This window comes from Polychytrium aggregatum, assembly GCF_025602895.1.
Source record: "Polychytrium aggregatum strain JEL109 chromosome Unknown BJ171scaffold_10, whole genome shotgun sequence".
Taxonomy (NCBI): domain Eukaryota; kingdom Fungi; phylum Chytridiomycota; class Chytridiomycetes; order Polychytriales; genus Polychytrium; species Polychytrium aggregatum.
In genome coordinates, this window is record NW_026516212.1 from 507,622 (window position 1) to 529,912 (window position 22,291).

Genomic DNA, 22,291 nt, shown 5'->3' on the forward strand with positions numbered 1-22,291 from the left:
GAGCTGGCAAAAGGAAAGGCGGCTGTTCCGGGCTGGGCCCATGCTGCCTCGAGCAAATTGGTGGTTGGAGCATCAGCCCGTTGTCGGTGCATTGATCGGTGATGGCAATGCGATGCTGCGATCAACTCTCGGAAATTGCTGATCCACAAGGCTGTTCTTGATTTGAGGCCATTATCGCGTCTCACCCGCGGGCAACTGACACTTCTTGACACAACGGACGACGCGATTTGGGGCGAAAGAGGGGAAAGGTCACAGCCATGGAGTCGGTGGGGGCGAACTGTTTTGCTGCCTGGCGGGGCGGGGCAGGAGGAAGAAGTGCGCCACCAAGGGAAAAGCCAACTGAAAAGGGGGGGCTTCGTCTCTACTCCTGCGCTCGGCCTGACTTTCAGATCCCAACGTGAGGCAGAAAATGCCTTCCGCAACAGGTTAGTCTTCTTCGACGTGATGACGAGCGCAGACAACACGACACTCACCTGTGCTGTGTGGTTGCAGAGATGGAGGACTTTGACGAGTTCCTCAGGCAAGCAGACCTGGTCAAATACAGGGATGTCTTCCTGGAGAACGAATACGATACAGTCAAAGTGGTAAGCGAACTCTGCAGCAGATGTCCTGTTGCATATCGCGGTGCTGACTGTTGGCCGCTTCAGCTGCTCGCCCTTGAGGTGTCTGACATGAAGGAGATTGGAATGAAGCCCGGCGCCATCAAGAAGCTCCAGATGGCGCAGAAGCAGCACGAACAGACCCATGCCCAAAGCGCAATCCCGGCATCCTCGCAGACACACACACCGCCGCCACCCCAGTCCCAGCCCAACGAAGTCGTTGTTCAGGAGCCCACCAGAGTCCTCACTGCCAACGACTACGTTCCAGCGCACCCTCTGGATGGCTGGGTCTGCCAGAACAACTTTACGTCTCATGAAGTCTTCATCAGGTGGCGTTGATATCCAGCATCAGAGCGACACCACATTCGCCTGTTCCGCACCAACTGACTCGCATGGACTTCCACTTGCTGACCGACCGTCCTTCCTCAGCTACCGGGTCGAGAGCGACGCTGTCAATGCATCGTCGCTGCATGGGACCCTGGCCACAACCCCTCGAGGCCACACGGCGCTCCATCCATACCTCGACATCCAGTGTCTCTGCAACGGCATGGACTGGGAGCAGGGTTTCATCAACGGTCTCTACAAGTCCAACGTCATCATCGTCATTCTCTCCGAGGACGGTCTGAAGCGCACCTTCAACGCACATGTCTGGCCCGACAATCAGTTCCTCGAGGTGGGTCAGGTGCTGATCCTGGTCTCATTCGTCAAACCATAACTCACATTCACTCGTCCATCCACAGATCCAGCACGCCCTCAAGTTGATGCAGGACACCGCCGCCACCGACCACCCAGTCATCGTTCAGCCTGTCCTCATGTGGTCCACTCGCAAGTTCGGCGACGAGACCCTCAAGAAGGAGTATTTTCCGCCAGTCAACAAGTTCCCTGACTTTCCTCCGGCGCACAAATCCAGTCCACTCTTCGATAATCAGCCGATGACTGTCCAGCATACATTCAAGGAGCTGTTCAAACTCCAAGCACTCAAGGCTGTCGATACAGCCGCTCTCAGACAGTAAGTGTGAATGTCCCTCAGCAGCAACTCATTCCTATTGCTGACTCACATTCTCAATCTACAGCCTGGTTCCTGCGTTTCGAGAGCTTGTCACCAAGACCATGACTGCTGCAGACCAAGGAGTGACATACCACCAAGGCGGGCCCATCCAGCTCACCGCCGAACAGGATTCGCTCCTGCGATCCCTCCTCGATCCCGTCGACTCGACTATGGACAGACGTGCACTCGAGGATCTGTATGTCGAGGGCACCCGCCAGTGGCTGTTCGACCAGACCACCGACTGGGTCAACCAGGACACCACCGACACTGTCCTGTGGGTCAATGCCGTTGCTGGAGTGGGCAAGTCTGTCGCTACTGCCCAGATCGCCAACATCCTCACAGCCAGCAACCAGCTGGTGTCGGCGCTGTTCCTCAAATACAATGACATCCGCAAGAGCGATCCACGAGTGGTGTTAAACACCATCGCATACGGTCTGTGCAAATGGTACGCACCGATCGGCCGCAAACTGCTCGAAACCAAGGTGACAGAAGATGTAGGCACTGGTAATAGCAGTAGACAGACCAAGCGAGCCATCACCAAGGACGGCCTCGACAAGATGAGCATCCCCGAGTTGTTCAAGGCCGTGATTGCCGATCCACTCAAAGCCATCGGCGACTACAAGCCCAAGGGATCGGTGATGATCATGGTCGATGGACTCGACGAGTGCCATCCCCGCGACCAGCTGCTCAGTCTGCTTGCCGGCCGGTTTGTCGAACTGAACAAGACCCGTCCGTGGCTCAAGTTGCTGCTGACCTCCCGCCCCGAGGCCGACATCAGGGATGCCTTCCGAGGAGTCCCGACCAAGACGATCGAACCGTCGAGCGAGGACAACATCCGCGACCTCCGGGTGTTCATCGACCATCATCTCAGGGACCACCCCAGCCTCAGCGAGTCGGACCGCACCGAGGCAGTCGCCATCCTGCTGGACCAGTCCAAGACATTCGTGTGGATCAACCTGATCCTCAACACCGTCGATTCAGCAGCCAAGGACGGCCCAGTGACACTCGCCACGATCAAGGACATCAACGACAGCGCCGCCGATGTCGGGCAGTTGTACAACAAGACATTCGCCAAGATCCACTCGCAGTCGAGCCACCCGGCCGAGTTGGTCACAGTGGTGTCGGCAATCGCCACGGCCCAGTCGATCCTGACCCCACAGATCATCGCCGATGTGTTTGGACTCGAGATCGGCGTCGTTCGCGAGTGTCTCAAGAGCCTCACTCTGGTCCTCGATCCAGGCGCCAATGGACTGGATCCCCGAGACAGCCAGTCCACCAACACCGAGGTCAAGTTCAACCACAAGTCGGTGGCGGACTATCTCCTCGGCGACGCATCGACTGGCCATCCGTGGCATGTGTCGAAAGAGTTCCACATGGTGTTTGCTAAGGGATATCTCGGAGTGATCCTCTCGCACGACCCAGTGGTCAACATCTGCGATATCTACGAGTTCCACGAGCGAATGTCTGATCATAATGATGATTATGCCGAGCTCTTGCTCAATGACTTTGATGGCTCTGATGAACCGTATCACGATTATGAACCTGAGGAGTACTTTGATCCAGATTACGGTAACTCTCAGCCTGATTACTATGATGAGTACTTTGATCCAGATTATGAAGCCAACGAATACTATGACGATCAAGAGTTTGGCCAGGAGGAAGCAATCTCCTATACCGTAAGAAACTATTCCGCGCCTGAGAGGAATGACAACGAAGCCAATCGTGTTGCTGAAGTCATTGACGATGATAGTATCTCCGACCTCGAATCGATTGAGATTTCACTTGATCTCGACAAGTTGGTTGCGGAGAAACTTTCGCCGCTTCTCCAGTACAGTGCGACACACTGGATCACCCACCTCGCATGGTGTCTCGAGGAAGTGGACGAGTCGAGCCCGGTGTGGCAGTCGTCCGAGTTCAGCGCCCTGAGTGCAACCCTGGCCAAGTTCATGTCAAGCCATGTTTTCTTCTGGCTCGAGTGTGCGTCGCTCATGCGCGCCGTCCCGTCGATCACCGAGCAGCTGGCCACCCTTCAAAAAATTATCAGCATGGCACCCAGAACCATCGTCGACGACACCACGAAGGAGCTGGTCAAGGACACGTATCGATTCATCCGCGAGTTTGCCGATCCGATCAGTGCGAGTGCACCTCAGGTGTACTACTCGGGGTATGCATTCACACCGAAAGGAACAACGATCTACAAGACATATGCTGCCCAGCTCGAGGACAAGATCCCGTTTTCGGTGACTGTCGGCGTATCGCCCGTCTGGGATATGAGGGAAATCATCTTCCCTGGACCACAGCAAGATCGTATTTTTGCCTATTCGTCTAACCTAAAGTGGGTTGTCACCAGCTCAAACGACACCATCAAACTGTGGGATATGACGACAGGCGAGCTGAAACAGATCCTCCAAGGAAATCCAGAACAACTGAGATGCGTGTCCATCTCGCCAGACGGGAGCTGGATCGCCTCTGGCTTGGTTGACTCTACGATCAAGGTGTGGGATACCGCCACTGGACGAATAACGCAATCCCTCAGGGGCCATAACGGTGCACTCAGTGCTGTGATCGTGACATCCGATGGTCGGTACATCATCTCCCAGGATGATCATAATGGCAGCATAGTCTGGATGAAGCGCAACAACGACTTTGTTCAAGTGTCTTTCACCAACCCTCCATTTGATTCGCGACTATCGAAGCGCATCTCTCGCGGGTGGAAGCACACGGATATGCGCCACTATGCCGGAGATATCGAGTTCAACTATGCGCCTGGATGGATTCGCCAGGGCAAATATATCATAAGCACTCCAAAACAACTCGTATTTCGGAGTCTTGCCCCAGAAATCAGTGCGTTCACACCCTCTGGTGGTCTGATCATCTGGAAAAAATTTCAATTGCCAACAATGGTCATCGAGGTAAGCACACTGCTGCGCGAATCCCTTGATTTCCTTGATTGCTGACCTTTCGATCTACAGTTCAACTTTGATGAAATCACAGCGCCGCAGCACACCAAAATCAAACCAAAGAGAGCTATCAGCTTTTGGTAACATCCAAACCTGACCTTCAGCCCAAGCCTCCACGAGATTGATCCATCAGTGCGCTTCATATAGGAGCGTTTCGAATATAAATATGTACTGCGGATGAGTTCAGATCCGCGATGAACCCTTCTCTTAGATTTAGTTGGCTGTGGGAACGCGGTCTTGAATGCATCTGGCCGATTTTGTGGTGGCGATCTATTGGTATTGGTATCACTGGAGTGTCGCGCATGCATTCGACGGCCACTTGGCGGCTTCCTATGGCCTGTGAAGCGATGGTGACGGACCACCCCACTCCTCTCGGGCCAAACATGCCGTAGCCGGATCATGCCATACCATACAATGTCGACAACGACCGAGCGAGTCGAATCATCTCCCCAGGTTTCCGTGCGTGAACAGGGAGTGCACGAGGGGGGCAGGTACGACGAGGACCATGTCAATCGACGACATTCAGCTGAATGATCGATCGGCATCATTCGATCCACACAATTCACACAGGACATCGCCGTGTTGAGGTGCCCTGTTTCAAAATATGCAAGCTGTATTGAGGTCCAGGCAGCTCGCGTTCTCAAAATTCGGCTTTTCTGCCTTTCTTCTGGAGTGTATGATAAATACCCCTGTCGTCATCCAGAGGCCGCACCCTCTATCGCCTCTTGTCCTGACACTGTCGCAGCTCCGTTGGCCGCGCCAGTTTGTCCAGGTCTTTTCTTCGTCTCTACATTCATATCAATATACATCTCGCACAACCATACTCAGCAGTTTGTACATTGAGCGTTTCTTTCATTTGTGGCACTTTGGGGTTGATCAGCTCCGCTGTTCGGTCGCCCTTCAGAAGCCTCTTCGGCGACCATTCTTTCTTGCGCGATTGCCCCCGGCTCCGTTGCCACCGGCCAAACTGCCATTCCCCTTGCTGGCCGATCTTTGGCGAGAGCGGTTGCTGAGCTGGGAATCATTCGAGGCGAATCCAGCGCCAGTGACCACTGCTGACCGTGATACTTCGACGGCAATCGAGTCGATGGCAATAACGTCAATGTCAACACATCTCTGGTCGCGCCGGAGCATGAGCTGCTGGCGGCGTCGCTGTGAATCAATCTCGATCGATGCGAGTTCTCGGTAGGTGCGTGTCGCATACTTTTCCCAGCCCCTGTACCCGACACCATCGGCCGAGCGTGTCCAGTGGCAACGGGGTTGGACAAAACACATGCACAGCGTTAGCGCCAGTTATCCAGAACCACGGTTGCACAGCACAGCCATGTTGGAGCGACAGATTCTCTCTCCACGAGCCATTTTGCAGCAGTGACATACTCGAGCGGGACACGGCCTTTCGAGTCGGGATCGCCAAGTGCCTGGAGGCTACGTGCAGTGGTATCGTCATCTTCATCGTCCATGTAGACACGATCGTAGATCCGGAAGCCTAGATCCACGAGTCGCCGCAGATTCTCGAGGTGCTTCTGTGTGTCGATGAGCAGATCAAGGAAGAGGCGCGCTGCCGGACGGTTGCGCTTGAGATCACGCAGATGGATCTGGTACCGAGACTGAGGCTTGACTAAATCGATGCTGGAATCGGCGATGCCCGGCAAGGGTGGATGAGAGGCTGGTTCCATCTCTGATACGGTTCAGCAGCCCCAGCCACAGCAACTCTCCCGAGGCACTGTATCATTCACGCCGAAGCCGCCCAGGAGGCCGCCGAGTCACATACATGACGGAGAAAAAGTCGTCTGTTTTGAAGCGGTCGTTGAGTCGCGGCGACTGGAAGTTCCAGAAGGTCTCAAGCTCCAGAAGGGACAAAACTCCGTCGCCGTCCAGATCCAGACACCGGAACCAGTACTCGAGTGCAGCGTTGGTTGTCTTGTCCTCAACGGACATGATGAACGCTTGACGGTGGCAATGACGAATGAACCAAAGGTAAGTCAGAACTGGATTGGGATGTGGACGTAGTTGAGGGCATTTTCACACTGAACTCTGGCACACACACTTACGGATAAATTCCTTGTACGTCATTTTGCCTGTATGGAGTGCTAGCTGCGGCATTGCATAGCCGTCTAAGATCCGCTCAATGACTTTGGGAGAAAGGGCATCACAGCCATAGGACTCCAGGTCCTCTTGGGCGAGCAGCTGCGGAGCATATTCGGCAACATCAGTCCCAGCCAAAGCAAGACAAAGGGAAGCACAGCGACCAAAGATACACGCCGAGGCTGCCGGCTGGTTGGATTGAGCATCCTCGACTTGTGCTTGACCCACTAAATACGCAACAGAGGCACACCGGCTATGTCCGGCGGATCGAATACTTGCTCGGATGCCTTACCATGTCGCGATCTCGATCAAGCTCCCAGAACTAAGACGTTTTTGTTCCATGTGGAGTTAGCGCCGTCCAGCCAGCTGCTCTGCCATCGTCCAGCGCCAGCCAAAACCACCCATCGTACAATCTCTGTACCACGGACCTGCATGCCGGCCATACCTTGCAGTAAACGACATAGAAATCCTTGTACGAAAACAGACTTGGCATCTGCCGATAGACTCGTTCAGAGCACATCCATCTTGCAGGTGCACCACCAACCTGCAACATATACACAGACCGTGCAGCGATCGTGCACCCTCGGCGACGGCCACTTACCAGGGGAGAGACACTGGTCTTGGCAAGATTGACTTTGTTCAAGATTTCGATGATATTCATCAGCCGGAACTCGGCTAGAGTCATTTGCCCGTTCATGCCTCGGGGTTTGATATAGAATATCCGAGCTACGACAGTATCAACTGGATCGATGGCGACATGAGATCAGCACACAGCATAGCACAACGGGTCGCCTGCTGCCTCGAGAAACAGGTGTCGCGGAAGGCTTGTGTCTGCTGTGCATTCATGAAAGGGTGTGGCGCCGCACGTACTGTATCGGTCCTGGAAATTTGGCGAGGTTGCCAAAAACTCGAACGCCGGGTGGTTTTCAATCACGTCTATGGGCGAGTAGCATGAGCACGGGCCCGACAACAACAGCATCCAGGCCAACAGCAAGTAGACTCAGGGCCCAAGTCGATTGCACAACGTACCTCTTGCCACAACTTCCAGATCGGCAGGAAGAAGCACGGTTTGCTCTTGCCCTTTGAGCAAATTGAAGCCCACTTGGGTGATGTCGGCGGTGGTGTATGCATCGATAGCGCTCAGCACTCTGTGACATTGAGTCCCAGGGCAGCCATGAGAGTTCATACATCAGAATACCAACATTAATGAGCCGGCACCAGGCGAGTACAGCAAGCCACAGCCACAGGCACAGGCTCCCGGGCCTTCGCCATGTGTCTACGTCCGCCGCTACTAACCGATCGACTTCGATCCATCGAACACTTTGGTGAGGGCTGGCGCCAGTGTCGTCTCCGATCCGGACCGGGGTGGCTTCGCGTGCCCGGCGGAAGAGCGCAAGGGTCAGATACCTGGGCAGCCCTATCGCCGCAGAGACACAGACCAGATCGGACAGGGCCAGACATCTCTCGTCTCCAGTGTCTGAGGAGATAAACAGCTGCTTGACCTGTGTTCTCTGCAGTGGCAGCCACACGGCAGCGGGGCACAAAGCGTCGTTACGGTGGAGTTAGAGTTCTGTCGGATGCAGAGGTCTCCCACGCGACAATCGATATCGATGCAGGCAGTGCTGGTGAACAGCAACAGCGAGATCCTTACCAACTCTTGGCGACGCTCGTCTGAAAGTGCATGCTTCGAAGGGAAAAAGAACCGCGGGATTCCCTGCAGGGATGGATGGACGAACAGGGCATCCAGGGCCGCCCGCAACAAGCGGATACAGCAGCGTCCGGTCGAGAGAAAGCAGGACTGAGTGACCAAGCTCGAGAACAAACGACACCGTTGCTTGCGGGCGCACGAACGACGAAACAGCAGATAGCGCTGCGAGTAGAGAACAGGGACGCACTTTCACAGGCGGGATGTCTACGCCCGAGTCCTCGGTCGAGGAGCTCTTTGATCCTTGCGACGGGTCCAGCATCATGGCCGGCGACAGAGGTGGCGCCGTCTCTTGCACACAGCCAGGGCCATCCAGAGGATAGTCGACATCGGGGACGGCGTGCATTGGAGGCAGTTGGTGGTGCAGGTAAACGATGCGGCAGACAAAGTGTTGAGGATTTGAAGGCCAATTGTCGGGTGCTGGATGGAGGCCAACTGTCGGGTGCTTGATGGCGAGCTCGAATGCCAGGGAGACGGTTTCGGCAGAGTGCGTGTTGGACGAGCCAGCGAGCGAGTGGATAGCCGATTTGCTTGTATGGCTCAAGACGAATGCGAGGCAAATGCAGAAGAGGAGCCAGACGGTGTCGCTGGAGCACTGGGTCTGCGATGGGATGATCCAGGGCCAGAGAGGGGACGGCGACGGAGATACAGCTGGTTGGCTTGGAACAGAGACACTGACGACAGGACAGCCAGAAGGCCAACCGATGCGGGTTCCGATACGCAGAATATAAAGCGACGTCGGCTTGCTTGCCCCAGGAGGCTGAAGCCGTCAAACAATGGTTGGCGAGTGGAGGAAAGCGAACGGGCGAATCGAGGCGGGCCAGAGCAATGCGCTTTGGCTGGTGCTCAGCTGGGGCCAGCAGGTGTGTTGGCGCTGGACGCAGCGGACGGGCGTGGGCCACGGCGAGGGCAGGCAGGGCCGAGGAAACCCACAGAGGACTGCCGCAGAAGGCTTGCGGGGGCCGCTGTGGGGTGCAGGAGGCGAGTGGATTGCCGTGCGAATCGAAGGTCGGTCTATGAAAAGCAAGCTCCAGCCCAATCGGCCCTGGCCAGCCTTTGCCTGCGAAACGTGTGTCGCCGCCGCGCCCATTGGCCCGAAGGGACGCCTGCCGATTGGTCCACCATGCTGCCGGCTCGCGCGCTGGCTGGTCGCTGGCTGGTCGCTGGCGGGTGGGCGGATGCGACGATTGTCAGCGAGTTGGATGGGGGATTGTCAGCGAGTCGGATGAGGGGATTGCCGACGAGAGGATGAGGGAGGGGGAGGTTGATGGGCAAACAGATCGAGCCCAACGACCGAGCGGAGCGATGGATGAAGCACAACGGTCTGCTGCCAAGGTCAGCCCAAAGCAGTCGTGTTCGAGGCTCGGCAATACACTTTACACATGGCAAATGGGACACCTGCCCACAACCCATTTGTTAGCGTAGTATGTGATGGCATGCGTCTAACTATGCCATAAGGAATACATCAAATCACTTTGGCAGCCTCCGAGTGAACACCACCCTCCGAGTGAACACCACCGGTCGCCCTCCGGTCTCCACAATCGACCTGCACACTGTGATCATGTTGCGCGCCGCATTGACGTCGCGATTCCACACCGTCTGGCGAATGGTCATGGCCAGCGCGCGATAGCATTGAGTAACAAAATATTCGATGAATGGTCAAAAACACGGGTGTCTCGTTTTTTATTGGATTGATTGTAACATGTCTCGATCGTCTCTGGATCTCGCCAGATCGCAGTGTCGTCGACCACCCAGCAAAGTCCATCCGTAGGCCGTTTGGTCCGTGGGCTATTAGTTGGGCCGGATGATGCGGGCCGGGCCGCGGCCAGGCTTGGCAGGCTTGGAAAACGAGCGGGGTGTGCCCGGCTGCGACTCGCTCTTCGGGGTCGGGGCAAGCTCGCCAAGGATGTACTCGCCGCTGAGCTCATCGCCATCATCGGTCTCGATCTGAGGAGCGTGGTGCAGGGGGTCAACCACCAGGCCGGGGTGTCGTTTGCGGCATGAGTTGCGTGAAGGCAGGTCTGCCCAATTGTGCTTACCCTCTTGGCGATCTTGAGTTCGTAATCACGCTCAATCATCTCGTGGGTGGCCTGCAGAGTCGAGCTGTAAAACATGCGGTCCTTGACCTTGGACTTTTGGGGGCAGCTGTAGACGAATGCTGGGACGTGGAAACAACGACAAGCGACACAACGACACAACAACACAACAACACAGCAACGAACGAGATTTGGTCAGCACTGTAACGACCAGGTAAAGTGCCAGCAGCCCGACATGGATAAGCAACAGGGCGCCGCATTTGCATTTGCCACTGGCCGTATCTTCACAACGTTGCTTCTCAGACCAGACAGATTCATACCGATAGCAACGCCCTTGTCAGGCACCTGGATGCTAATGATAGTATACAGTGGCCTGTCCTTGGGGATGTGGCTGCTGAGCTCGGAGATCGGAATGAGGCCGCTCTGGTGCAGGCCGATGGCTTCGGCAGCAGTGTCGATCGCCTGGATCAAAGGCAGCGGTAAGTTGTGAGAACAGGCTGGCGCTATGGATGGCAGAGTGTGTATTCGGTGCTGGTGCAGGCACAGTTGCTTGACCGCCAATGAATGGCCGGGCTGACAATCACACTGGTCTGCCGCAACCCGTAGTGTGCTCACCAGCTGGACATAGTTGACGCGGCCGTCCTTGAGGTCGCGGAGGGCTTCGAGGGCGCTGTCGGCAACAGGCAAGGCGAGCCCTTTGACCAGCGTCTTTCTGGTCTCGGTGCCAATGTCGACACTAACCTGGTAGACAAGGCCAAGCGAACACCGCAAACAGAGATCCAGCGTGAGAAGGAATCCGAACAGGAGCATCGACGCCGCCTTCTGCGGAACCACTAGCGACCCGCGGAATGACTCGCATACGTGGGCCATTGGAGGGAGATGATTCTCACCTCAGCTATCTTGATGTGCTGCATTTCCTGCTCGCGCTCGGTCAGGGGGGCGCTCGCGTGCTTATGCTGGATATGCTTTCGATATCCTTCAAGAGTCAGCTCGTTCTGGAAGGCAGGCGGAGAGGGCCGCACTCGTCAGCTACAGTGGTTATGTGGGCCTTGGGCCAAGTCAGCCTCGGTTCGTACCTTGTGGGTGGCATAGATTGAATCGGTAAATGTCGAGTCGCCCAGCTCCTTGGTCAGGGTTGCTCGCGAGCTTGCATAGAGCATCTTCTGGCGAACCTGTTGCCACGCATTTTGGCAGAACGAGCAAGAAAGCCGACATAAGATGCAAGAAAGCCGACATAAGATGCAAGAACAAAGATCGCAGCGGCTTATGTCGATGCACATGCAAGCAAGGCCTCTGAACATCATCGCAATCTTGGCATAGATTGAGGCAACTCGACCTCTTCCCTATCCAGATCCATATCCAGATCCATGTCGTTTCATAGAGACGTACCGCCGCGTGGTCGGGAACATACGAAAGAACAATCCACTCGGATGCCCCAAGCGCCGTTTTGGCGTCCAGACGATACAGGATGAAGCACGGGGTCTTGTCCTCAAGCCAGCTTTGGATCTCAGAGAAGCCTGGTGGGCCGCATGGAGGCGGTGTCAGTTGAGTGCTGTCCATCGACCCTCGCTCGCCGAGTGCGCTTTGATGCAGCTTAGGCTCAACATGCAAGCCTCTTACCCTGCTCCCAAGAAACAGAGACATCGAGGGTGGCGACGGACTCGAGTTGTTCTGGCGAAAAGCAGAGCTGTCAATGGCAAAGTAGAGCCGACCCCATCCCGGTCGGCAGAGACGATTCCGGCCACCTTGTCGAGGACTGGGCTTGCAGCAGCATCAGAGCCAGGAGACCCACCGGACTCGATGATGACCTTGATGGCGCGAGCAGATTCCCTCGACGACTCAAAGATGGACAGGAGGTTGGCCGTGGCTGGGGTTGCAACGCAGCAAACAGGGAGGGTTGCGAGTGAGTCGGAATGAAAGGCGGGCCAGTGCGTCTGTCTGAAGCCATGTCGTTCGGAGGGCTACAAACGCTCCATGCTCCATCGGTTGGTGCTCGATGGTCGATGGTCGACGGTCGATGGCCAGAGCAAGATCCTGGATGGCCGCCCGTGGTGCAGCAGCAGCGACCCGGATCCCGCACAAAGCCATCGGCATGCTCAAGCGTGCTGCAGAGGCCTACGCTTGATTCCGCTTTGGTGGGACATTCTTCAGGTGTGTGTCGACGGCGGGTGCGAGAGAGGACGAGGCTGTGGCCGGGTTGGGAGATGCTGGCCAAAGAGCAGGGGGGGATTTGGGCGCGAAACCAGGGCAGTTCTGACGGGGGCGCATCCGCTGCTTGCCCTCCAACAGCTTTCGCAGAGACGCCGCGATCGACGTCTGGCAATACCCGGCTCTGAGAACCCCGAGAAGCCCATCGGTCGCAGCCAGGCGAGATACACCATGTCGCTGAAGGTGAGGCCGCTCTGGCAATCCACGCGTTGGGGTCGAGGTGTCTTGGGACTACAGGCTCGCTTGAGTGCTGTGAGCCAACACGATACCGCTTGGCGGTGCTCGGCTCCTGGCTCGTATGTACACCGATGCCCGGAGCTGATGTTATCGGCATCCCCCGATACTCGCAGCGTGTTTTCTCGATCAGTCCTCAGCAGCACGGCACCGGCAAAATCAGCTTTGAATGGCAGAACAGGATCGGCCAGTTCATGGCATCGGTCGGGTACGTTCCTGCTGGCTCTTGAACATGCTCGCATCGGAACACCCGTCTCTGGCTCGGCCCGCATGCTGCTCACTGCTGACGCTATGGTCGCCACTGGCAGGTCCAACAACTCGCTCTACGTCTTCAACCGACACGGCGAACTGATCGACGCGCTGGGTCTTCAGGGGTAAGTCCGCTCGCAAGCCCACCAGGCAATCATCCAGAGCTGCCGGATCCATCGACCAATGCGGCCATGCTCATGTGCTCCACCCAAATCCACCAGCGAATGCGTTGGGCTCGAATGGACCGACGAAGGAGATCTCCTCGCCGTCGCCCAGGGGCAGACCGGCGTCCTGCTCCTCTGGGATGCCAACACACGAAAAGTCACCACCCAGCTTGAAACGAGCATGAAGGGCATCAACATACTCAAGTGGTCTCGATCCGGAGACGTCGTACGTATCGCTGAACCAGCATGGCTGGGCGATATGTGCGTCCTGTGCCGTGCAACGATGGCATTGCAACGTCTTTGAGCCTGATGTGCACCCCCTGACTCTGTATGCGAATCTCCCAGCTGGCCACCGGAACCAACAAAGGGAATCTGCTTCTCTACGACCGCCGGAGTGGCAAGAAGATTCCGATTCTCGGCAAACACACAAGGTGCATCACGACAGCTGCATGGAGCAGCGACAGCATCCTCGCGTGCGGATCCGAAGACAAGACAGTAAGGCTACTCGTCACTTTCCGATGGATGTGCTGCAAGGGAAAGTGCGAGCCGGCAGCTTGGATTGAGTGTCCTATTGCCTTGCACGATGGCAGCATGACCGAGTGCGTGATAGCCATGTGCGAGAATTGATACGACCTGGCCGCCCGCCCCACCTCGTCTCAGTTTACACTCTCCAACATTGATGGAGACACTATCCTGCAAGTGTCGATCAAAGACATTCCGACGCAGATGAAGGTGAGTTCAGTGACGGGCGTGCGTTTCTGTCCTATTGCCAAGGCACACGGCACAGCTCTGCGCTGCAACCTCAGGAGTGGTCGTGTGCATGAGCGCCATCATATTTGCAAACGCCGATTGAGACTGGTCGTACGACGTTTTCCTCTCAGTGGTCCTTTATGAAAACGGGCAGCAACATGGTTGAGCCGGTCCTGTCGATGGTCCTGGGCGAAAAGACCCTCTATTTTCACAGCATGAGAACCCCCGAGTCGCCAATCGAACTGGCCTTCCAGAGCAAATACGGAAGCATCGTGGCCTATCAGTGGTTTGGCGAGGGCTACTTGGCGATTGGTTTCTCCTCAGGATACTTTGTCGTGGTCTCGACAAGTAAGCTGATCGTCCCTGTGATAAAATGTGCACCGGGCCGGGGATCGATGGGAATCGATGGGAATCGAGGATTGTCATGGATGTGCAGAGAAAGGGACAGAGAGACTGACAGAGATGCTGCAATGTCCGACGCCTCAGGCATCAACGAGATTGGACAGGAGCTGTTCCAAGCCCGGGACCACAAAGACATCCTGAGCGACATATTTGTGTCGCCGTCGCTGGGCAAGCTGGCGACCTGCGGCGACAACTGCATCAAGATTCACGATCTCATGGATCCCAAGGACATCTATGCCATCATTTCTCTGGATGAAGATCGCGGACAGCTGGATCATCTCCGGTGGTCCGATGATGGGCAGTTTGTCTCTGTCAGCACAAAGACGTAAGAGTGTTCAGGGACAGTTGGATCTGCGGGATGCGAAGTTGACGGCGATCGATGGGTCGAAACTTGGAAATCGTATCTGTAAAGCTGGACCGGTGCGCCTCCTTGCCCACAAACTTGGGGCTGACACAGCCACTTTGTCTTTCAGAGGCTCAATCCACAATTTCCTTGCAAAGTTGCCCATGCTCAGCAGCATCTGCGATACGAGCGTGGTAGGTTGGAGATCATGGAAGCGGTCGAGGGAATAACTCCCTGAAACCAAAGTGTGACTGCCGTACTGAAAAGACATGCACTCGATATCGTCGATGCTGCCAGATGTACTTGACCGGGCTGCTGGAAGTCACGATCAGCGACCAATCCAAGATTACGGCACCCAAGCCAGGCATCGGCCCCGCCGACATTGTCTTCAAACAAGAGATTCCGGTGGAGCCGACCGTCTTGGCGCTCGGTCCTGGCCATGTGAGTATTGTAGCGTCTCGGACGTTTGGACGCATGGGCGCCATGATGAAGACGTGTGGCAAGAGCCGCGGCACATCGGGCAGTGTGGTGTGTCGCAAGTGGACAGTCTGGTTGATTATTTGTTACGCCGAGTCCAGATGGCCGTTGGGATGAACAACCGCTGCTGGTTCTATGCCCTCAAGGCAGCCATGCAGAGCCCCCCGATTCCGCTGACCACCAAGCGTCCCTCGCAAGTTGGAGATCGCTCTGGGGACCGTAGTTTGTACAAGGTAGATGATCTGGATCGGCAAGCTATCGATATTGAGGGACGGGAATGTGCAAGCGAGAAACACGAGGAGCGTGTATACTCAGCCCAGGCGACTCACATGCCTATCCAGCGGCTATATGGAGACCCTTGCGAAGCCAGACTAGATCCAGCATTGGAATGTGTCGTGTGGAGCCGAGTGGAACGTTTTTGGACACTGGTGCTGGTTTTACCCACGCAAAGTCCACGGATCACAGGAGTATCTGGCCTCCATCAAGAACCTCTGCCTCAACAACCGCTATTGCGCTGCAACTCTCTCTGATGGTTGCTTGCACATACACTCGATCGAAAACGACGGCTCGTCGCTCGACAGTAAGTTTGTTGTTGCGCGCAGGCTGTCAGGCGCATCGAAGTTGGCGATAACATCTGCTCCGAATCTCGTGTGCCGGCGCTGATGTAGCTCTGAAGGTGCTCCCGGAGAAGGAATTCATCCGCAAGGCCTCTTCCGAGGTCCCGCTGGCAGTGACTTGCGCTGCAATCACCCACGATTTTATCGTCTATGGAACCAACAACGGACTGATCCACCACTACTCCAACGACGACTGGGTTCTGGTCAACGAGATCAAACACAAGGTCGGTACATGGGCCCTGCGATGCTGATGCTGTGATGCTGTAAATGGGGCGAGATCATAGTCGAAAAGGAACCAGGTGACAAGTCCCTTTGGATGCGCCGTTTATACCCTCACTACCTTCCTTTTCGACTGCCAGAAACCCATCCAAGCCATCTACCCTTGTCCTCGAGGTGGAACCAGGATGCTCTTCAGGGACGACGACAACGATCTATTTGTGCTCAGTCCGACGTCAGATGCCTTCCTTCAGATCCCTGGTATAGCAGGTACTGTTGTCAAACAGCGACGCTCTGCACACAGTCTCTCGCAGAAAATCGCATCCCCAAGCGACTGCCCAGATCAGGAAGCAGGACCTGGGGCGTGACGATCGACTGATGCAGGCGAATCCCATCCAATTCAATCCCATCCAATTCGATCCCGTCCGATTCAATCTACAGCCAACAATCGAGGTATCCTGTGGGAGTGCGGTGCGCCGTCCAAATATCAAATCTTTGTCTCCTGGGACGACGACTTTATCACAACGTTTGCATACAACCCATTCACGCTCAAAGGCCAAGCCTGCATTTCACTCGGGACCACACGGCTTCCCTTTGGGCTCAAGCCTCTACTGCTCCTCAACGGAGCTCTGACGTGCCAGACACAAGGCGGGAAGCTCACAGTCGTCAACCTGGCAACACACGAGCTTATCGCTGGTATCCAAGGGTTTCCGGAAGAGGAGCAGGGCAAGGCGCTGCAACTTTACTATATGTTGGGCAAGCAGCAGGGTGAGGCTCTGGCGAGTAACTCGGGCTCTGCCCTCTTGCGATGCACACGTCGCCTTGGAACGATGCAGTCTGCCGATCTCTCTCTGATTCACCCGTGTCTGCGACAGAGATTTGGTCCAATCTGTCAAACATCCCATCTCCAAGGGCGTGGAAGATGCTGGCAGAGTCGATGCTCCATGTCCTTGACATCCAGACAGCAACACGAGTGTATCGGCAAAAGCTGCATGACGCGGGGATGGTCACGACCCTGAACCGCATTTCCGAATACGAGGACAAGAACTTGCTGGCCGGACACATATGCGTAGCTTTGCGCATGCATGGCATGGCGCAGGTAGGCACGTTTATGCTCTAGTTGCCACGAAATGCTGGTGCAACTGCATTGAGCCACGGATTTCTCAGCGCTCACAGGGAGTCATCCATGGACTTGGATGTCGAACTGCGTGCTTGTGGAGGCAAGAGCGGCGAGTCCATCTGAAACATATTGTGACCAGAGGCACAGCTATGAATAACACCCTCGACTCGCAGGAGTTTTTCCTGGCCAGCTCATACCCACAGGCAGCGCTGGAGCTGAGGAGAAATCTGTTGCAGTGGGACCAGGCCATGAACTTGGCGACCAAGCTGGCGCCGCACGAGATCACGACGATCGCAAAGGAATATGCCCAGCAGCTTGAGTTTAATGGTAAAGGGCCAGTTTGCATGCTAGTTCAGTCGGCATGCGTCACAAATGCTTGATTTTGGGATGGGTTGTGGAGATGATTCGATTGAAGTCGACATGGATGGCATCTAGTTACAGAAGCGCGTGGCACTGACGACAAGCCGCGGTCGATCTTGTAGGAAAGTACCCGGAAGCTCATCAGATGTACCAAAAGGCGCTCGAGTCTGCTGCAGAGTTTGCCGGACCCAACGAAGTTCAGATGGAGCACCAGATCCATTGCACATATGGTCTGATTCGGATGACCTTTTGCCTCGGCGACATTTTGCGAGGCATGAAAATGCTGGCAGAGGTCAAAGATCGCCAGCTGTTGTACGACTGCGGCATGATTCTTGAGAATCTCAAGCAGTGGGTAGAAGCCGGAATGCTCTACGAGCGATCGCAGTACTGGGAAAAGGCCGCTGAAGTGTATATCAAAGGTGAGCTTCTCGACGGCGGTGGCCGCGGTTGCGGTGGCTATGGTGGCGGTTGTTGCTTTGGAGGATACTGCACCCCATGAGTCTCAGCAGCGCAACATATCCCGATGGATACGGAAATGCCCATGCCCCCACTCGACACTGACGCTTCTGGCAACGCTTCTGACAGCCAAGAGCTGGAACAAGGTCGGAAACCTCCTGGGCTTCATCCACACTCCCAAGATCCACATCCAGTATGCGCGGTCCAAAGAAGGTGTGCCCATGACCCCGCCCTGATGATTGTATGCCATAGTGCGTCGGTGGTCCAGAACAGGGACCCATGCGGAAACTGACCTTCCACTTCCCCATCAGCCGAGGGCAGGTACGAAGAAGCGGCACGCGCCTACGAAAAGGCCAAAGACTGGGATAACGTCGTGAGGTTGTTTGTCGAGCAGCTCAAGAATATTGACGGGGTGAGTAGTTCAAAGGGATGGCGGCTGTCATTGGCGTCTGAAAATAACTCATGGCGTCTGGCTGCCGAATAAGTAACCCCGTTGATGCACTCATACACACCTCAGGCTGTTTCGATCGTCCGAAACACGCGCTCCCGCGAGTCGGCCAAGCTGGTGGCAAAGTTTTTCCAATCAATCAAGGACTACAAGTCGGTTGTCGAGTTTTATCTTGTCTCTGGGATGCAAACCGAGGCATTCGAGCTGGCACAGCAGCATGATGTCATGGACCATTACGCCGAGCTCGTGAAGGACGATGCCACGGCCGAGATGCGTAAGCCTCTGATGCGTGATTTGGACAGAGATACAGAGGGTCGATGCACCATGAGCCGGACTTGATGGCGAGAACGATTTTGAGCGGCGTGACTGGGTGTTGGCAGAACTCAGCGCTTCCAATCCAATCTCACCACATCCCCCCACCGCCACAGTGATGAACATCGCCGCCTACTTTGAGAGCAAGGGCCAGCTCCTGAGTGCCGGCAAGTACTATTTGCAGGCCGGCAACTACTCCAAGGCGATGAAGATGTTCCTGGAGAGCCCCTCCGAGGACGGCGTGTCGGTCGACTATGCCATCCAGACCGTCGGTGTTGCCAAAAGCGACCTGCTGACTCACCAGCTCATCGACTTTTTGATGGGCGAAACCGATGGCGTACCCAAGGTCAGGCAGGAGCAGAGTGGACGGGTTGGCCAACAATCGGCAATCTGTGGGGCGTGGGACCGGCGTAGTGGATGTTGCTGACCCGGACTGGTGTACACGACTGTGCTGACCCGGGCTTGTCGCTCACAGGACGCCAAGTACATCTTCAAGCTGTACATGTCTCTGGGACAGTTCAAAGAGGCCGCTCGCACAGCCATCATCATTGCACGTGAGGAGCAAACCCTGGGTAAGAACGCCTGTCTTGCATCTGAGGCGACGGATTGAGCTTGGGGTTGCGCTTGGGGTTGCGCTTGGGGTTGAGCTTGGGGTTGAGCTTGGGGTCGAGCTTGTAGTTGGGCTGACAAAGGAATCGACTTGCTCGTGCTTCTTGTAGGCAACTACCGAGCAGCACACGACTTGCTGCTGGACAACTTTAGGCAGCTCAAGCTGACGAAAACCAGGGTGCCGTCAGAGATCGAGCGCATGCTGATGATTCTACACAGCTATATTCTCGTAAAGGTATGAGCGGGGCTGCTTGCAGCAAAGCCTGGCTGGTTCCGCAGGAGTTACTTGCTGAAGCAAGCCAAGAAAGTGACGAAGGGATGCGCAAATGCGCAAGGTGTTGGCTTGATGGCATATTGCGCAAGAGTACGATGGGTGTCGCAGTGCCACGGCTGTGGGACCGCTCGTTGACCAGGCTTTGACGCTCGCAGACGCTGGTCAAACTCGGCGACCACACCAAGGCAGCCAGGATGCTGATCCGGGTATCCAACAACATCAGCAAGTTTCCGGCGCACGTCGTCCCGATCTTGACGTCGACGGTGATCGAATGCCAGCGCGCCGGTCTGAAGAAGGAGGCTTTTGAGTTTGCAGCGATGCTGATGCGCCGCGAGTACCGCCAGAAGGTGGATGCCAAGTACAAGAAGAAGATCGAGCAGATCATCAGGCAAGAGGGGAAGCCGTGCGAGGCGAGAGCTGGTGTGCACGATGGCATGACCGGGCTCTGTCGACCGCTGGAGTCGAGAGCACGACCCGCTGCCAAGTGCTGCCAAGTGCTGTCGTGGACTCGTACTGTTCTGATCTGGCGTAATGCTGCATGGATGCCCAATATGACAGACGACCGGAGAAGGACGAAAGCATCGAAGAAACAAGCACGCCGTGCCCGTTCTGCTCCAATCCAGTGCCCGAGTCTGTGCTGGACTGCATCGAATGCAAGAACCATCTCCCGTACTGCATCGCAACGGTGAGTCCGTGTGCGCTCGCAGCCGGTGCTGCTGTCGTGGTGGTGGTGGTGATGGTGGTGGTGTTGGTGGTGGTGGTGACGAAGCAGCCATCCGCCCGGTCTGGGAACTGATTCAGAAGCCCGCTTGACAGGGGCGACACATGGTGGCATCGGACTGGAGCCAGTGCCCGCGATGCGAGTTCCCGGCGCTGTTTTCCGAATTCGTGGATCTGGTCGGGAGAACGGGGCTCTGTCCGATGTGTTCGAACGAGATCAGTGCCGAGTCGATTCGTCAGGCCGGCACTGTGCCCAAGGAGTTCAGCCGCGAGAGCCTGGCATCCGAGTCTCGGGCGGACGACGATGCAGATGATGGCCCGTCGACGAAGAGCGCAAGCGGGCTGGATGATACCGGAAACTCGGTCGGCACGAACGCCAACACCTCGATGGAGCACATCAAGCCCGAGGGTGTGCAAGGCGACCGGGGCTTGACCAAGCCGACGGATGCGATGCTCGTCGGCACCGGAAAGGCGATGGGGCTGGGCGGGCTGCAGGGATATGCCGGTGCGGGTGCCGAGCTGATGGCAGACGGAGCCAAGTCGCCGCCGATGCCGGCGGTTGCCAGGGCCGCAGCTATCGACGGGTTTCAGTGAGCCGGATGCGGCGAGGGAGGAGGCGGTTTGAATCAATGGACTGGCCCAGAGCAGCAACAATAGAACCGTTGCGCCAAGTGCTGACCATGGAGAGCGATGATCGACATGGTCGGACGAGACCAGATGGACCGCACCCCTGGCGCCCGGTGCTGGGGTGGCTCCAGACAGCTCGGGGGAACCGCAGAAGGGCAGCTCTTGCTTCGGGTGGAGACAAGACCATCCTTGCGATGAAGATCTGCCGTGCTCGCGATCCTGCACAGGCAGATGGGTTTGTACCGTCGCGCGAGCAGAGCGAGGCGCACCACCGAGCTGTATCGCCGAGCGGGCAGATCCGATCGTGTGCGGCCAGGAAGATTGGGGCTGAAGGCCGCGATGACACACGCACATGCCCCAAGCGCACAGAGGAGTCGGCCAACAAGGACGGAGAGCGAGACGCATCCAGTGCACTGCAGATGCGATGGAGTTGATATATCGGATGCACTTGACACCATGGGCACACTTGACATGCCTGACATTGACGGTATACTTGACATCATTGGCATCATTGGTATACTTGACATACTTGACAGGACCGATGCATTGAACATTGGACACATCCGATGCGCCTGGTGCATTCGGCACCTGCCACACACAGTGCTCTCGGTGCAGTCCCCGCACTCGCAGCAACTCTGCTGGTGCGCCGCGGCCCCGCGCCAGAGGAGCCCTTGTCGCCAGAATGCGTCTGCACCACATCCGTGCAGCAAAGCGCCGTCGGTCGTGTGGCTCGCCAGCCCGCAGACAAATGTCCTACAAACATTCGCGGCGGGAGGCGCTATCTCCAGCGAGCGCTCCAGCGAGCGCTCCGGCGAGCCCCGTGATGGGCCGGAGCAACCGAGGCGTCGCTTGCCGGGAGCCGCCTTGGCGGCCTGTGCGCCGGGGGGGAAAGCAAGGCGGGAATGGGTCTGTGCCTTGTCTGGGTCGGCTGGCCAGCGCCGCCTGCCGTTGGTGTGCTGTTGTAAATCTTGTTGCAGCTGTCGTTGCAGATGGTGTAAATGTTGTGACCGCTGTGACTGTTGCTTGCGATTGTTTGTGGCCAGTACCACGGTTGATATCGTCGCCGATGCATTACACAGTCGGCTCTGTCCTGTCGCCGGTAGTCACTCTGCGCTATCATGTTTACGATGTTTTGCTCGACTCGCAGTCTCCGTCTCCGTCCCGTCTGCTATCCCGCACCACGGTACTCGCTGCTGCTGCTGCCCCGAGATCCGCACCGGGCCCTCGTCCTGCATCCCGGCAGCGACAGACCAGTCGTCTTCGTCCTGCTGC

The 22,291-nt window shown here is 56.4% G+C and overlaps 5 protein-coding genes across 5 annotated transcripts; 3 read left to right on the plus strand and 2 right to left on the minus strand.

Moving 5' to 3' along the window:
- Positions 1–409: 409 nt before the first annotated feature.
- BJ171DRAFT_473169 (uncharacterized protein) lies at positions 410–938 on the plus strand (the record flags this gene model as incomplete). The annotated part of the gene is made up of 3 exons (XM_053108688.1): positions 410–425; positions 493–584; positions 648–938. The coding sequence occupies 3 exons, from the start codon at positions 410–412 to the stop codon at positions 936–938; spliced, it is 399 nt and encodes a 132-aa protein (XP_052968728.1).
- Positions 939–3,746: 2,808 nt separating this feature from the next.
- BJ171DRAFT_496515 (uncharacterized protein) lies at positions 3,747–4,803 on the plus strand. Its single transcript, XM_053110202.1, has 2 exons — positions 3,747–4,559; positions 4,620–4,803. Exons 1-2 carry the CDS (start codon positions 3,918–3,920, stop codon positions 4,689–4,691), a joined length of 714 nt encoding a protein of 237 aa, XP_052968729.1. The 5' UTR covers positions 3,747–3,917; the 3' UTR covers positions 4,692–4,803.
- Positions 4,804–5,344: 541 nt separating this feature from the next.
- Positions 5,345–8,954, minus strand: BJ171DRAFT_15973 (uncharacterized protein). The gene is made up of 12 exons (XM_053105869.1): positions 8,588–8,954; positions 8,344–8,406; positions 7,989–8,203; positions 7,722–7,840; positions 7,563–7,628; positions 7,294–7,433; positions 7,138–7,185; positions 6,985–7,014; positions 6,659–6,794; positions 6,379–6,553; positions 5,985–6,236; positions 5,345–5,823 (listed from the first exon to the last, which is right to left on the minus strand). The coding sequence occupies exons 1-12, from the start codon at positions 8,741–8,743 to the stop codon at positions 5,508–5,510; spliced, it is 1,716 nt and encodes a 571-aa protein (XP_052968730.1). The 5' UTR covers positions 8,744–8,954; the 3' UTR covers positions 5,345–5,507.
- Positions 8,955–10,053: 1,099 nt separating this feature from the next.
- On the minus strand, positions 10,054–12,676 carry BJ171DRAFT_496520 (twinfilin-1). Its single transcript, XM_053110203.1, has 10 exons — positions 12,553–12,676; positions 12,226–12,300; positions 12,054–12,104; positions 11,823–11,950; positions 11,510–11,605; positions 11,324–11,428; positions 11,049–11,174; positions 10,754–10,895; positions 10,437–10,555; positions 10,054–10,344 (listed from the first exon to the last, which is right to left on the minus strand). Exons 1-10 carry the CDS (start codon positions 12,575–12,577, stop codon positions 10,189–10,191), a joined length of 1,023 nt encoding a protein of 340 aa, XP_052968731.1. The 5' UTR covers positions 12,578–12,676; the 3' UTR covers positions 10,054–10,188.
- A 123-nt stretch (positions 12,677–12,799) lies between these two features.
- Positions 12,800–21,297, plus strand: BJ171DRAFT_597315 (uncharacterized protein). Its single transcript, XM_053114738.1, has 27 exons — positions 12,800–12,824; positions 12,992–13,083; positions 13,184–13,249; positions 13,346–13,514; positions 13,634–13,783; positions 13,949–14,020; positions 14,170–14,386; positions 14,525–14,765; positions 14,914–14,977; positions 15,081–15,224; positions 15,362–15,493; positions 15,726–15,840; positions 15,929–16,101; positions 16,237–16,363; positions 16,535–16,861; positions 16,969–17,192; positions 17,387–17,540; positions 17,696–17,992; positions 18,159–18,242; positions 18,341–18,441; positions 18,547–18,751; positions 18,906–19,135; positions 19,265–19,361; positions 19,509–19,633; positions 19,828–20,075; positions 20,231–20,357; positions 20,489–21,297. Exons 1-27 carry the CDS (start codon positions 12,813–12,815, stop codon positions 20,984–20,986), a joined length of 4,491 nt encoding a protein of 1,496 aa, XP_052968732.1. The 5' UTR covers positions 12,800–12,812; the 3' UTR covers positions 20,987–21,297.
- Positions 21,298–22,291: the final 994 nt, after the last annotated feature.

Excerpts from the sequence above, each read along its gene's own strand:
- BJ171DRAFT_496515 (XM_053110202.1), top strand. The coding sequence starts at position 3,918 with ATGAGGGAAATCATCTTCCCTGGACCACAGCAAGATCGTATTTTTGCC. Across the intron at positions 4,560-4,619 it reads TGCCAACAATGGTCATCGAG|TTCAACTTTGATGAAATCAC; the intron begins GTAAGCACACTG and ends TTCGATCTACAG.
- BJ171DRAFT_15973 (XM_053105869.1), bottom strand. The coding sequence starts at position 8,743 with ATGCACGCCGTCCCCGATGTCGACTATCCTCTGGATGGCCCTGGCTGT. Across the intron at positions 7,434-7,562 it reads AAATTTCCAGGACCGATACA|TTGATACTGTCGTAGCTCGG; the intron begins GTACGTGCGGCG and ends CCATCGATCCAG. Across the intron at positions 6,795-6,984 it reads TTGATCGAGATCGCGACATG|CTGCTCGCCCAAGAGGACCT; the intron begins GTAAGGCATCCG and ends TATGCTCCGCAG.
- BJ171DRAFT_496520 (XM_053110203.1), bottom strand. The coding sequence starts at position 12,577 with ATGTCCCACCAAAGCGGAATCAAGC. Across the intron at positions 11,429-11,509 it reads CAATCTATGCCACCCACAAG|AACGAGCTGACTCTTGAAGG; the intron begins GTACGAACCGAG and ends CCTGCCTTCCAG. Across the intron at positions 10,896-11,048 it reads GCGTCAACTATGTCCAGCTG|GCGATCGACACTGCTGCCGA; the intron begins GTGAGCACACTA and ends CCTTTGATCCAG.
- BJ171DRAFT_597315 (XM_053114738.1), top strand. Across the intron at positions 16,364-16,534 it reads TCAGATCCCTGGTATAGCAG|CCAACAATCGAGGTATCCTG; the intron begins GTACTGTTGTCA and ends TTCAATCTACAG. Across the intron at positions 17,993-18,158 it reads CGCTGAAGTGTATATCAAAG|CCAAGAGCTGGAACAAGGTC; the intron begins GTGAGCTTCTCG and ends CGCTTCTGACAG.